General features: G+C 58.1%; 3 protein-coding genes across 5 annotated transcripts; 2 read left to right on the forward strand and 1 right to left on the reverse strand.

Annotated features, from left to right (window-relative positions):
• The first annotated feature begins 634 nt into the window (after positions 1-634).
• Positions 635-4,641, forward strand: GPBAR1 (G protein-coupled bile acid receptor 1). The gene is made up of 3 exons (XM_036857053.1): positions 635-711; positions 976-1,787; positions 3,462-4,641. Exon 3 carries the CDS (start codon positions 3,507-3,509, stop codon positions 4,494-4,496), a length of 990 nt encoding a protein of 329 aa, XP_036712948.1. The 5' UTR covers positions 635-711; positions 976-1,787; positions 3,462-3,506; the 3' UTR covers positions 4,497-4,641.
• A 242-nt stretch (positions 4,642-4,883) lies between these two features.
• LOC118898444 (angio associated migratory cell protein) lies at positions 4,884-9,968 on the reverse strand. Of its 3 annotated transcripts, none has more exons than XM_036858836.1 (11): positions 9,769-9,968; positions 9,133-9,285; positions 8,293-8,412; positions 7,644-7,783; positions 7,246-7,390; positions 6,882-6,965; positions 6,667-6,782; positions 6,402-6,505; positions 6,172-6,262; positions 5,823-5,977; positions 4,884-5,385 (listed from the first exon to the last, which is right to left on the reverse strand). In XM_036858836.1, the coding sequence occupies exons 1-11, from the start codon at positions 9,887-9,889 to the stop codon at positions 5,310-5,312; spliced, it is 1,305 nt and encodes a 434-aa protein (XP_036714731.1). In that variant the 5' UTR covers positions 9,890-9,968; the 3' UTR covers positions 4,884-5,309. The 3 variants fall into 3 exon arrangements, with proteins under 3 accessions (XP_036714731.1, XP_036714730.1, XP_036714729.1); XM_036858835.1 differs by having other exon boundaries at positions 4,886-5,385; positions 9,133-9,288; XM_036858834.1 differs by having other exon boundaries at positions 4,886-5,385; positions 5,823-6,047; positions 9,133-9,288.
• Positions 9,969-10,276: 308 nt separating this feature from the next.
• On the forward strand, positions 10,277-12,790 carry LOC118898564 (probable hydrolase PNKD). The gene is made up of 3 exons (XM_036859080.1): positions 10,277-10,396; positions 11,158-11,326; positions 12,415-12,790. Exons 1-3 carry the CDS (start codon positions 10,330-10,332, stop codon positions 12,605-12,607), a joined length of 429 nt encoding a protein of 142 aa, XP_036714975.1. The 5' UTR covers positions 10,277-10,329; the 3' UTR covers positions 12,608-12,790.
• The last annotated feature ends 212 nt before the right edge of the window (positions 12,791-13,002 follow it).

A 13,002-nucleotide genomic window follows, 5' to 3' on the forward strand; every position in this document is an offset into this window, starting at 1 on the left:
TCCTCTTCCCAGTTTTTGTCCCAACAGAGGTCCTTCTCTCCAGGACTCCTGACTGCTGTGCAGGGTTGGCAGAGCTAGACCTCTCAGGCCTCCAGCCCTTCAGGCCCAGGTCTACCCGAGAGAGCACAGAAGACCCCTTGCTCCGTCTACAAGGAGGTTTTTCCTAATGTCTAAACTCCAGCTTTCTTGCTGCAGTTTTAGCCTGTTCCCTCCCATTCAGGCCTCAAGAGAGTATAACTGCTTGTCTCCCTCACCCCAAAGCCTCACTTGACACAAGCTGGAAATTGGGACTTCCTAGCCTTGAACTTGCCCTTCCTCTCACTCTACCTAGTTTCTTGTGTTTCCCTGTGGAGTGAAAAGTGTCATTCCCCTCTTGCTTTTCACAGGCTCTCTATCAGCCTTTCTCAATGGAATTCTCAGAGGGGACAGGTGGCTGGAGGGAAGGGACGTGCAGAGAAGGCCAGAAATCCCTTTCATTGAGTGCTTCTGTGCCGAGCACTGACCCAAGTCCTTATCACACATTTTCTTTTTTTTTTGGCTGCACTGCGCAGCATGCAGTATCCCAACGGCGAGGGATCCAACCTGTGCCCCCTGCAGTAGAAGCGCAGAGTCTTAACCACTAGACTGCCAAAGTCCCCCACACATTTTCTCATATAGTCTCACAATAGGTGAATACAATATGAGCCCTATTTTGCAGATAAGGAAATTAAGGTAAGAGAACTTTAATAATTTACTCAAGTTTACACAGCCAAAAAGATAGGATCCAAAAAGGATTCTGAGATTTAAGCCCAGGCTTTCGGATTCCAGCACTGGCTCATGCCTCTTAGTCATCATGGAGGAGGGAAGAAGGGAATCACTTGTTGAGAACCCTCCCCCGTTAGGTGTCAGGTACTGGGATGTATGCAGTTACATGTTATCCCATGGTATTCCCCACAACAACACTGACAGGTGGTTTTCCTTGTTTCCATTTTACAGGTGAGAAAATTGAGGCCCAGAGGTAGCTTGCCCCAAGTCACACCCCCAGAGCTATTTGTGCCTCATAGCCCAGAACGTGACTCACAAAGTAGTTGAGAAAAGTGTGGAATGACCCCAGATTCTGGAAGGCAAGCCTGGCTTTATAAGCTGAAATTCCCTACCAGGTGATAGGAAGGGTGGGCAGTGAAGATTCTCATATTCCAAACATCCCCCCGCCCCCACCACCACCATCAGACACACACCACTATGCGGACTGGCAGAATTACAGAGGTGAACGTGCTGTCGGCTGGCCACTCCAGGGGTTTAAGGCTCATAAAATGTAAATATATGAGCTGGGAAGTGGGGAAGGTAGACTAAATCATTGTTCACTAGCTGGAATGCATTTCTCAGATTAGCTAAGCAGTAGCAGGCCAGAGGGCTCCAAGCTGGGTGACCTGCCTTCTTGGTGGCAAGCTATGGCCAGTGGCTGGAGAGGGGGCCACTGGTACAGGAGGGTAAGGAGGGGGCACTGGAGAAAGGGGAGGAAGGCCTCCCAGTACTGCAGCTCAGGGTGTGCCAGGTCCCACCCCCCAGAGGCGGGGCCAGGCTGATCCCCGCCAGCCTCAGCTCCATCCCTCCAGGAACCCAGGCGAGGGCAGAGCCAGGGCAGTGGAGAGCCGGGGCCCTGCTGTCCCCGCACAGTGGAGGTACCATGCCCTCAGCGGTCAGGACACCAGACATCGCCAGAAGCCCTGCAGTGCTGGCTGCGGCAACTCCCTGACACTCAGAGGAAAGCCCAGGCTGGGGGAGCAACACCTGTCCCCCACAGCCATGTGAGTAGCTACCCCCCTCTCCCCCTTCCCCACCCGGCCCCCGGGGCCACACCTGGAGACCTCGGCCCCAGATCCTGCAGAGGCCATTGCACCCAGCCCGAGCCACCAGAGCCTCCGGGTTGTGCGGGTCACACAGCCAGCATACCCATAAGACTGCTGGGAAGTCGCCCTGGCGGCTAACCCTGCCTTTCTCGCTGCTCTGTTGGAGGTAGGGTGGGAGACTCACTCCAGCGAAGAGCTGGGAGCTCCAGCCCATGACTCCAGAGTCCAGTTTTGAAGTAACGGACTCTGAGGTCTCCTGGGGTTTAATAAAGTTGACAGTGCAGAGATGAAGGGGAACAGAAACTGGAGGCCCGCTGGAGAGGCAAAGATGTTCCCAGCGGACGGCACTGGGGGAGGTTGAGGAAGAAGAAACAGAAGCTGAGGGTAAAGGGGTGCAGCAGCTTGGGGGACCTGAGGGGAGCTGGGGATAGAAGGCACAACATCTCCTGCGCTCAGGGTGGCCATGGGGCCCTCTGATCCTCTGACCCAGGGGAGGGGGCAAGTAGGAATACTTTCCTTCTTGACTTTAATCCTAGCAACAGCGGCTGCTCCCCTTGACAGAAGCAGGAGTTCCCACAGGGCCCAGGACCCCTCCCCTGTCCCCCATCCCTATGATGTGGCAGTGGGGACAGGGCATGGGAGGACTGGGACAGGCCAGAGCCACAGAGAGGCCAGGCCCTGCCCAGCGGCTCCTCCTCCCTCTCTGGGCTCGCTTCAGCCCTCTGCCGCTGGCATCTGCACATTCACTGCCAACCCTCCCCCCTCCCAGCAACTCCTCCCCTCCTCCAGTTCCCAGGAAAGGCCCTGTTGCTAGAGTGGTAGGGACGCGTCAAGTTTATGGGCTGGAAGTCCTACCCGGAGGCTGCTCACTGAGGTGTAACTGGTGACAAGGCGGATGGAGGGGAGGTGCAAGGGACCGGGCAACCCCTTGCTGCCACCCATTGCCCTGGCCTCGTCACTAACTCAGTGAGCCCTGCCTCAGGGTGACTTCTGCCCCTACCTCCACCCCGAATCCTTAGCAACCTACCACCTCTTAATGCTCGGGTGCCGACCGACCAGCCTGCGAGCATCTGAAGACAGGGACCGCCCTCCTTCCCTGAGCACCCACCCCGAGTCCCTTGTCCCGGCTCTGGCCCCAGCCCGAAGGAGGCCATCACCTGTTGGCTGGCCAGAGGACCACTACACAACCAGCCAGACCCTATCCTATCCTTTCAGCTGATTCGTTAGAGGCCTCACCTGCTGGAGGCAGGGATGGTCAAGATGCTTTGGGGATGGGTGGGTCCACTTTTCAGCCTAAACAGAGGCATAAACACAGCTGCCCAGAGAGGACCAGACAGATAACAGAAACGGGCGAAGGGCTGGGCGGGGACTGTGGGAGCTGTCTGAAGGCAGCCGCCACTCGACTCCAGCTGCCTGCTACCCTACAGGCAGGACCTGATTTTTTTTAAGCCAAAAATATGAATGTTTATGTAAATTTTAATTGGCAATTCATTGGGGGAAAAATGTGTATCAGCAAGCAGGATACGGCCCCCAGTCTGTTGGTCTGCAACCTCTGGATTAATGTGCAGCCTTGCCGGGAGGACAGTGACCTGCAGCCCCACCCTAACTCCCGTCGCCCCATCTTCCATCTAGGCATGCCCGCTGCTGCTCCAGGCCTCCCCCGTCCCCAGGCCCAAGATGACACCCAACAGCACCAGGGAGATGCCCAGCCCCATTCCCGCAGGGGCCCTGGGGCTCTACCTGGCCCTGGCAAGCCTCATCGTCGCTGCCAACATGTTCCTGGCCCTGGGCATCGCCAGGGACCACCGCCTGCGCAGCCCACCCGCTGGCTGCTTCTTCCTGAGCCTGCTGCTGGCCGGGCTGCTCACCGGGCTGGCGCTGCCCGCGCTGCCAGGCCTGTGGAACCAGAGCCGCCGGGGCTACTGGTCCTGCCTCTTCCTCTACTTGGCTCCCAATTTCTCCTTCCTCTCCCTGCTTGCCAACCTCCTGCTGGTGCACGGGGAGCGCTACATGGCAGTGCTGCGGCCTCTGCGGCCCCGCGGGAGCACCCGGATGGCCCTGCTCCTCACCTGGGCTGGCCCCCTGCTCTTTGCCAGCCTGCCTGCCCTGGGCTGGAACCACTGGGCCCCTGGGGCCAACTGCAGCTCCCAGGCTGTCTTCCCAGCCCCCTACCTCTACCTCGAAGTCTATGGGCTCCTGCTGCCCGCCGTGGGCGCTGCCGCCCTCCTCTCGGTCCGCGTGCTGGCCACCGCCCGCCGTCAGCTGCAGGACATCCGCCGGCTGGAGCGGGCCGTGTGCCGCGGCGCGCCCTCGGCCCTGGCCCGTGCCCTCACCTGGCGGCAGGCCAGGGCACAGGCTGGAGCCACGCTGCTCTTCGGGCTGTGCTGGGGGCCCTACGTGGCCACCCTGCTCCTCTCCGTCCTGGCCTATGAGCAGCGCCCGCCGCTGGGGCCTGGAACTCTGCTGTCCCTCATCTCCCTGGGCAGCGCCAGTGCGGCGGCCGTGCCCGTGGCCATGGGGCTGGGTGATCAGCGCTACACGGCCCCCTGGAGGGCGGCCGCCCAGAGGTGGCTCCAGGTGCTGCGGGGAAGACCCCAGGGCAGTCCTGGACCCAGCCCCGCCTACCACACCAGCAACCAAAGCAGCATGGACCTCGACTTGAACTAGAGGAAGGGCCTCTGCTCCTTCCTACTAGAAGCATCCATCCATCTTGGCCACCAAGCCCATCTCCACTTACCCCCACACCTCTGGATCAGAGACCCTGCCCCTATATGACCCCACCCTGACTGAATAAAGCTCCCCTGGCTCCCAGCTTATGGTTATCTCATTCCATCTCTTAGCAAGGGAGGGACAGGTGAGCAGCTGCAGAAAGAACCTAGAGGATCCAGGGAGATTCCAGTTCCAGACAGGCAGGCAGCTGTAGGTGAGGCTGCTGCTGCCTGAGGGGTGAGCTGAGGCACCTTGAGACCCAGCAGGTGTGGCAGGGAGCCTCACCCTGACACGCCCCCCACCGGTTCCTCCTCATGTCCGGCCACCACAAAATCCACACAGACATGTCTCTGGGAAGTATATTTTATTTACATTTTTAAAATCTGTTAACTAATATCTCTTCCTCCTTTCCACCCCCAGAGACTTGGGAAGGGAAAGAACGGGAACTTCAAAGACCTACTCCCCACATACAAATACACACCCCCATGGCTCACACCAGCAAAGGAAGTGAAAGAGAAAGAGGTCTGAACCTCCCTCTGAAGGGCCTGCCAGGTCTGGGCGAGGACTACGAGGGACAGGGCGGGAAGGAGGGGCCCAAGAGGTGGGTCTCTTAAGAGAAGAAAGGGACAGAGAGGGGGCAAGTCAGTCTGAAGTGGTTGGAAAGTGAGTCCGAGGCCCGTCCCCTCCTCTTCCCTCCTACCCTACCGCCTCTGCTGATGGGGGTCTCTCTGTGCCCCCTCCACACCAGACACAAAGCAGAGGCTGCAGCCGTTAGCGGTCAGGCCTCTGGACACAAAATACTTTTGCTTTGTGGTCTCCTGACGTGGTCACCACCAGGGAGGCATCTCTGTGGACAGAAGACCCAGCTGGGAGGGACTGGAAGACCTCAGGCCCACCCCAGGCCCACCACCCAGGGGCCCTCTGGGGGCCTCCTCCAGCTCATCCTCAACTCCAGACCCCTAGTGCCTGGCGCTGGGCCGACCCACACCCAGTGAACACGCCTGAAGCCAGCAACCAGCAAGGGGATCAGAGGAGAGCTGCCCGCATGGGGGAAGGGGTCCCAGCCCCTGCGCCCGGGGGATGAGATGTGAGGCCGCACCGTCAACAGAAGACGACTCCCGCAGGCCTGCCAGCACTCCTGCCTCACAGGCAGGCCCAGGCCTTGGGGCCCAGCTGCCCTTGGGCATCGCCCCCTGCACCCTAAAGACCCTGTGACCACCCCCCCATGTGCTATTCCCACCTTCCAAATACACAGAGACCCCAGCCCTTGCCCAATTCACTCACTTGCTGAGAGCAAAGTCCAGGATCTCGGCCGTGTGGCCCCGGTAGTCAGTAAGCAGGCGGCCGGTCCGAGCGTCCCAGAGGCGCACAATGCCGTCCAGGCTGCAAGTGTAAACCACGGCGGTGCCCGCCTCCCACAGCAGCTGCACGATGCCCGACTGCAGCAGGGTACGGCAGAAGCGGCGTGCGGTCAGGGGCGGGAGAGCCGACAGGCATCTGCTCCCAACTCTCAAGGAAGGAGGGAGGGACCATGGGCCATAGGGAAGGACCAGACAGGAGCCAGGTATGGGGCAGACGCTCCCAGAGACCTGGGATTCCCATGGCCATGGCCATGGCTCCAGGCTGCCTGTACCTGGTGCTGACACTGGTGCCTGAGGGTCTGCGTAGACAGGTCATAGATGGCCAAGGTCCCATCCAGGTAGCCGACAGCTGCCAGAGGCATCCTGGGCAGAGGAGAGTATCACGACAGCTCGTGGAGGGACCTGGACTTGGGGCCCTTTGGTCCTCCCTGGTCCCCCAGCCCAGGCCCCCTCCCCCAAGCCCCCTGCTCTTGTGTCAGGCTGAGGCCCCGCTCACACTCACACACTGCAAAAGCCCAAGGACTCCACGGAGTTGGACTCGCTCTCCTCCCCTTCTCCCAGATTGGGCTGGGAGGCCACGGTCTCGGGTCTGAAAACGCCCACCACCTATGAGCCAGGGGAGAGGATCAGAGAAGAGCCTGGAAACATGGTCCTCTATTAAGAGAAGAAAGGCAGTGGGGCAAGGAGGCTGGGTGAAGAATAAGAGAGGAAGGGGAGGAGACACGGAAAGTGGAGGGCCCCAGAGCCAGACTCCAGGTCCCACTCACCTTGCCGGTGGTGGCACTGACCAGCTTGGCCTGGCAGTCCACAGAGCCAGTTAGGATCAGGCTGCCATCCTGGTTGGTGGCAACACAGGTCAGAGGGCCTTGGTGACCCTCGGTCCCTAGAATGAAGTAGAGGAATAAGTCGGATTTCATCCTGTCCCAGGTCTCAGCCCCTGCCCCACAAAGACCTAGGTTAACACTTTCCCCACCTCAGATACCTTTTAGTACATGGATAGAGTTTCCCTGCTTCAGGTCCCAAACCCGGATGGTGCCATCTTCATAGCCGACCACAGCTCGCTTCCCTAAAGGGTCAGAGATGGAGATGAAGAGAGAAGAACAGATAGCACACTCAGACATATCAGCAGGGGAGGGAGGGGATGGGGGCAAGGAAGTGAGGGAACACACAGTGCCCCAGGGAAGACCCAGTTCCGGGTGGAAAGGGGGAGCTGTCTGCTCTGGGGCCTGGGAGGTCAGTGCTCCCGAGAGCAGGCCTCAGAGTTTGCTGGCGGTGGCCCAGGAGGGAGCCAGGGAGACGCGTAACCCTGGTCCCCACCTCTCTGCACTCAGGAAAGCTGCTCTCACCATCAGGGAGGACTCGGCCACAGGTGGCTGGGCAGTTGGGGCCCTGGAAGGTCTTGCAGTCACCATTCGGGACCTTCCACATCCAGGTGTTGCCGTCAGCCGTGCCCGCCAGTAGGACAGGTGCCCGAGAGTGCCACTCCATCCACTGGGCAGAGACAAAGGCTCAACAGGGAGGCCCCTCACCCCATCTCACCTAGGAGTCTGCCCCATGAGCTCTGCCAAGCTTTCCCCACTTCTGAGTCAGCAGGGACATCCCAGGGAATGGGCCTAGACATTCTTGCTGTACTCCGGGAGTGTACTGGCTCAGAGCTGGCTTGGTCTGCTCAAGGTGGCACGGACCCCCAAGGTCTCACCCCTCCCCCGGCCCTCAGAGTTGAATCCCACTCTGATGATCTCACCTCCAGATCTCCTGCTTCAAAAGACCAGACCTCCTCCTTGGTGTCCACCTGCCACACTTTTAAGAGGCCACTCATGTCCCCTGTGGCCACTAGGGTAGAGTCGTGGCTGAAACCAGCACAAGTCACAGAGTCTTTATGGCCTGCAAAGAAGAGTGGGCAGAAAGAGAAGAGAACATCAGGGTACCTGGTGCTGGGGACACAGGACCCAGGTATCTGGCCCCCAGAAAGGACCAGCTGGGAAAAAAAAGGATGGGTCCCAGCAGAACAGGTAACCAAACTCAGAGCTGCTCCAGGAGCCAACATCCCCATGTCTCCCCAGGGGAGACACTGCTGGCCCCCCACTCAACCCAGGCCTATGTCTTCCCCATTCTGTCCGCTCCACATCTCTGTCTGAAATACTCACAGCCTCCTTCCTGCCCCAATTCTCCTTCACTAGTGTCACCTCCTCCCAGGCCTTTCCCTGACTCCCTCAGCCAATCAGTGCCTTCCTCTCCCATGCCCACAACAGACCATGATATTCTTTGGAGCCCTCAGGCCAAGTATAGAGCTGGCAAAACGGGAGTCAATAAATGGCTATTGGATGCACAACCACTGCAGGCCAGCCCCCTAAGACCTCAAAAGGGGCAGGACCTCACCCAGGCCCGCTCACCTGCACACTCAAAGAGCAGTTCCCCATCGCTGAGCCTCCACACAAAGGCTTTGTCATCTTCGCCCCCTGTCACTGCCAAGGTGTTGGTCTTGGGGTCCAGGCTCACACAAAACACAGATGCTGTCACAAGAGATACTCCATGAGTAAGGAGACGGGGCTCCCACCTAGGGTTCTGTCCTTCGGGACCTTTGGGAAGCCCACCCCCTTCCACCCAAAGTAACACGTCTTTCCTCCTGGAAAAGAAGGGTGCATCCAAGTTCTTCTAAGTTTCAAGCATCAGGTTGTTGGAGAAATCCCTCCCCAAGGTTGCCGAACTCTAAGTCCTTCTCCAGGACAGATCCCCGTTCGGTGCTGTTCCCTTCACCACCCCACACTGATGCCCTGGACAAGAGCAAGGTACACGTGCAGCGCTTACAGTTCTCAGCACGGGATGCCACCAGTCTGGGGTCTGAGTGAGGAAAGTGTCATGTTACTGGTTCCTTATTAAGAGCTAATATTTAAGAGGATTATCTAAAACATGCTCCAAAAGGTACTATTACCTGTAATTCACAATAAAGGAACTTTTACCAACGACAAGTTTTTAAAAGTAAACTAAAACCCACAGACATTAATAAAGATCATAAACAGACGAGTAGCTGGGATAGGATTTGAACCCAACTGACTCCAGGAGCCAAGCTCTCCTCCATTCCATCATACTGCCCCCCTACCTGTGAGCTCCTCCAGGGCAAGGCCAGCATTTTCCCACCGCTGTGTCCCTCATAACGCTCCCGACACAGCGGATGGCTGATGCTCAAATGCCCACCTGGATTGAGTTTACGATGGATCTCCTCAGAGACCTACCCGAGTGCAATGCAAAGGTGACCTCGCTATCGTCTGGGCCCTCCATGCTGCCGACCACCCCTTCCTGGGGCTCCAGAACCCAGCCCTCCTCATTGCCCTCTTCTTCTTCCTCTTCCTCAAAGTCCACATCTTCCATCTCCTGGGCCAGATCGTCTGCTTTGGGGAGAGGGTTAAAAGATGGGGTTCGGCAGGAGGTAAGAGGGATGGGAAGTGCGGGGAGGCTGGGGTGGTCGTGTGGCAAGAGGGCAAGCTGAGGTCAGACAGAAGGGGTGAAGCGGCAGTGGGAGGCGGCAGGGAGGAGGGGGCGTGTGACGAAGGACAGGAGAGGTCTGAGGACCTGGGGTTGGCAAGGGACCGTGTGGTAAGGGAGGAGCGAGGGAATGATGGGAAGGGGGTGTGTGAGGGGAAGGGCCAGGGGAGGCGTCAGAGGAACCCCCACCCCGGCCAGGCCTGAGAACTAAGTGTAGGGTTGGGGGAGAGGGGAAGGGCGAAGGAGGTCCGTAGGAATGACCGGTGGGGTGGCGGGTGGCGGGTGGTGGGGTGGGGGTGGGGTGGGGTGGGGAGGGGGTGAAGCAGGGGTCAAAGGCCAGGGGTGAGCGCCTCCTGTCCCGTGGCCTGAGGATCGGCAGCTCTCACCCGGGTCCGGCGGACCGGGATCCAGTTCTACCACCTCGATAATCTCTTCATCACCATGGAAGCTTAGGGTCTCCAGTGGAGGGGTGTCAGCGGTGGCCCCGCTTTCCGATTCGGACTCCATGCGGCGCAAGCGGCGAACCCACTTCTCTGGGCCCAAACGCCTCCCAGAGTCAGCCCTGCGCGACGACGCGGAACTGGAGCCCCTCCTCTCGGGAGGAAGTAGGCGTAGGCGACTCCCCGGCAGGGAGAGCGACGGCCTCTCGACCAATAGCGAAGGGGGTGGGCTGGTTTAACCACCAATCACAGGGCAGAGTTGGGAGACGGGGCCGGGGCGTGGAGAGGAGAACCCAACTCGGCCCGACCTGACTCCGCCCCCAACAGGAGGGCAACAAGCGAGCGTGCGCGCCTCCGGGGGCTCTCCTGGGAATAGTAGTTCTCCCGGGTCTGCTCCGCGGGCTTCTGGGAGATGTAGTTTCTGGTCTGTAGGCTGGACGGGGGAGGTCCCTTACGCAAACTACAATTCCCGGCGGGGAGAGTGGTGAAGGGGGGTGGGATCTGAAAATGGCGGCGGTGGTAGCTGCTACGGCGCTGAAGGGCCGGGGGGCGAGAAATGCCCGCGTCCTCCGGGGTAAGGAGAGGGACCCCAGGGAGGGCCGGACTGCAGGGGGCACCCTTTTTTTTCACATCCCGCTCGGCGATAGCAGGAGGTCAGGGCTGTCGATTGCTGCCCGCACCCCTCTGCAGGATCTTAAAGAGTCTGGGACCTAAAAGATGCTCTCTAGAGGTCACCCAGTCCATCCCTCAGCCTTCCCGTCAAACGACACCTCTGGGGTCTTGCAGCGAAAGGGAGCCCCAAGGAAGCCTTTTAGAGTCCCGTGCTCCAGGTGTTTCACACTCACCGCAGTGCAGAGGAAAGAGCCCTGGGCTTCTGGAGGCTTGGGTTCTAGCCCCGGGTAATTAGCAGTTTGACCTTGGGCGAAGCAGTTCGTCTCTTGGGGCTTCAGTTTCCTCTTCTATAAAATGAGGGGATGGAGTAGACTACCTTTAAGCTCCCTTCCAGTGCTAACATTCCGCAGTTTGAAAACCATTTCTCGGATTTCCTTCATACGTCTCAATGTGAGCCCCACTGCAGTCCTTCACATCCTGTCGTCTGATGAGATGAAGAACAGCGAAGCTCGCTCTCCTGGCACCAGGGTGATGAGCCCGCAGTGACGTGGAAGTGGCTTTCAAAGGTGCCACCTCGATGGCGATTTTCCCATTTCCCTCTGGACTTTCCCTGGTACTTGTTACTCCAAACTGCAGTCACTCCCCTTCCTCAGATCTCAGCAATTCCTTCCCCGGGCTTTCTTCTCACCTTCTCTTACCTACCTTCCTTGCCTCCATCCACAGGGATTCTCTCAGGAGCCACAACTAACAAGGCTTCCCAGAACAGGACCCGGGCACTGCAAAGCCACAGCTCCCCAGAGTGCAAGGAGGAGCCTGAGCCCTTATCCCCTGGACTGGAATACATTCCCAGAAAGAGGGGCAAGAACCCAATGAAAGCTGTGGGACTAGCCTGGTGAGTTTTAACTAACCCTTTGCCCACCAGTGGGGAGTGGCACCAGGGGAGGGTGGGACCCAGAAACTTCTCCAAGTTTCAGGTGGTGAGCTGAATCCAATGTTGCGGAGACAGAATTGCTGGGCGACAGAATTGCTGGGCGTGAGGACTGGAATCTCAGAGGACTTGGGGCAGGGGAGGGAGTTGGGAAAGTATGTGAAATTGGAGAGATAGTGGGTTTTCTGTGGAGTGAGCTGAACTAATCTGATTCATATTTGGGTCCCTGGCCTCATCCTCTCTTTTGGGAGCTTGGGGCAAGACCCAGTTGAGATTTTAATTGAGATCACGCAAGATTATATTAGTTGTATAGTAGTAGCACCTACAAGGTGTTCAGTGCATTGTTATTTGAATCTAACTCTGATCTTAATACGTATTATTGATCAATATTAAAAGAAAAAGAGGGGGAAAATTCACATTTTTTCCAGCACCTAAGGTGTGCCAGTACTTTACCGTGTAATGTTTTAGTCTTTCTGAGATAAATAGGACATCCCCATTTTACAGAGGAGGGAACTGAGGCTCAGAGCTGGATTCTCACTAGGTCTTGTGACTCCATGACCTTTCCCCACACTGAAGTGCCTCCCACGTAGCAGTTACTCAGATTAAGAAGGGGAGTCGGGGAGGGGTTATGGGGTGGTTTAGGCAGAGGGAATCTTTGCCAACACTTGGAGAGGGAAAGAGGATGGGCTGTCTGGAAAATCTTGCACAGTTGCTACAGCAGGAGATGGCAGGGCTCATGCTGAGGAGTGTCAGGCTAAAGGGGAAAGGAATGACGAGGTGGGCAGAGACCCAACCACACTGGCCCTTTTGTGCCGTGCCTAAGAGTTTGAACTTGGCCAAGAAGTGGTAGAGAGCTATTACGGGGTTTTGAGCAGGGCAGCGACAGAATCTGATTCGAGTGGGACCCTCCAGCAGCCAGCACAGAGGCTGAATAGATGCGAGTGGTATTGCAGTGTTCGTGCAATTAATGAGGCTGGAATGAAATTCTCCCCAGCTCCTCTGGCTCAGGCTTGGCCCCTCCCCAAACCCCGTGCACATCTCCCCACCCATAGGGCCATCGGCTTCCCCTGTGGTATCCTCCTCTTCATCCTCACCAAGCGGGAAGTGGACAAGGACCGTTTGAAGCAGATGAAGGCTCGGCAGAACATGCGGGCATCCAACACGGGCGAGTATGAGAGCCAGAGGTTCAGGGCCTCCTCCCATCATGCCCCAACTCCTGAAGCTGGGTCCAGGGTGCAGTGGTGAGGAACACTGCAACCCTCCCCTAGACTGTATTGATTGTGGCCTCCAGACTGTCAAGTCCTTTCTGGTCTTTGCCTCTGAGGCCCACCAGAGGGCGCATGAAGCCCAGGCTGCTGCCAGCCCCATCCCCTTCCGAGAAACCAGCCAAAGGCAAATAAAGTTACTGAGTGTTTGAGTGGAAAGGAACCAGGACTGGGTTTGTGAGTCCCTTGGGATGGGAGGGGCAGAGTGTGGGGTTGGTTACTCATGTGTGCTCCCTCTCACAGAAGCCTCAGTGTTCCAGGCTGAATGGTTGGGGAAACCACAGAGACTTAAGTACAAGCCTAGGCTCAGGCCCTGGGGACCAAGCCCTCAGAGCTGCTGGCCAGGAGGGTGGGGTTCCACTCAGCCTAAACAAA

This window comes from Balaenoptera musculus, chromosome 7 (assembly GCF_009873245.2).
Source record: "Balaenoptera musculus isolate JJ_BM4_2016_0621 chromosome 7, mBalMus1.pri.v3, whole genome shotgun sequence".
Lineage (NCBI taxonomy): Eukaryota > Metazoa > Chordata > Mammalia > Artiodactyla > Balaenopteridae > Balaenoptera > Balaenoptera musculus.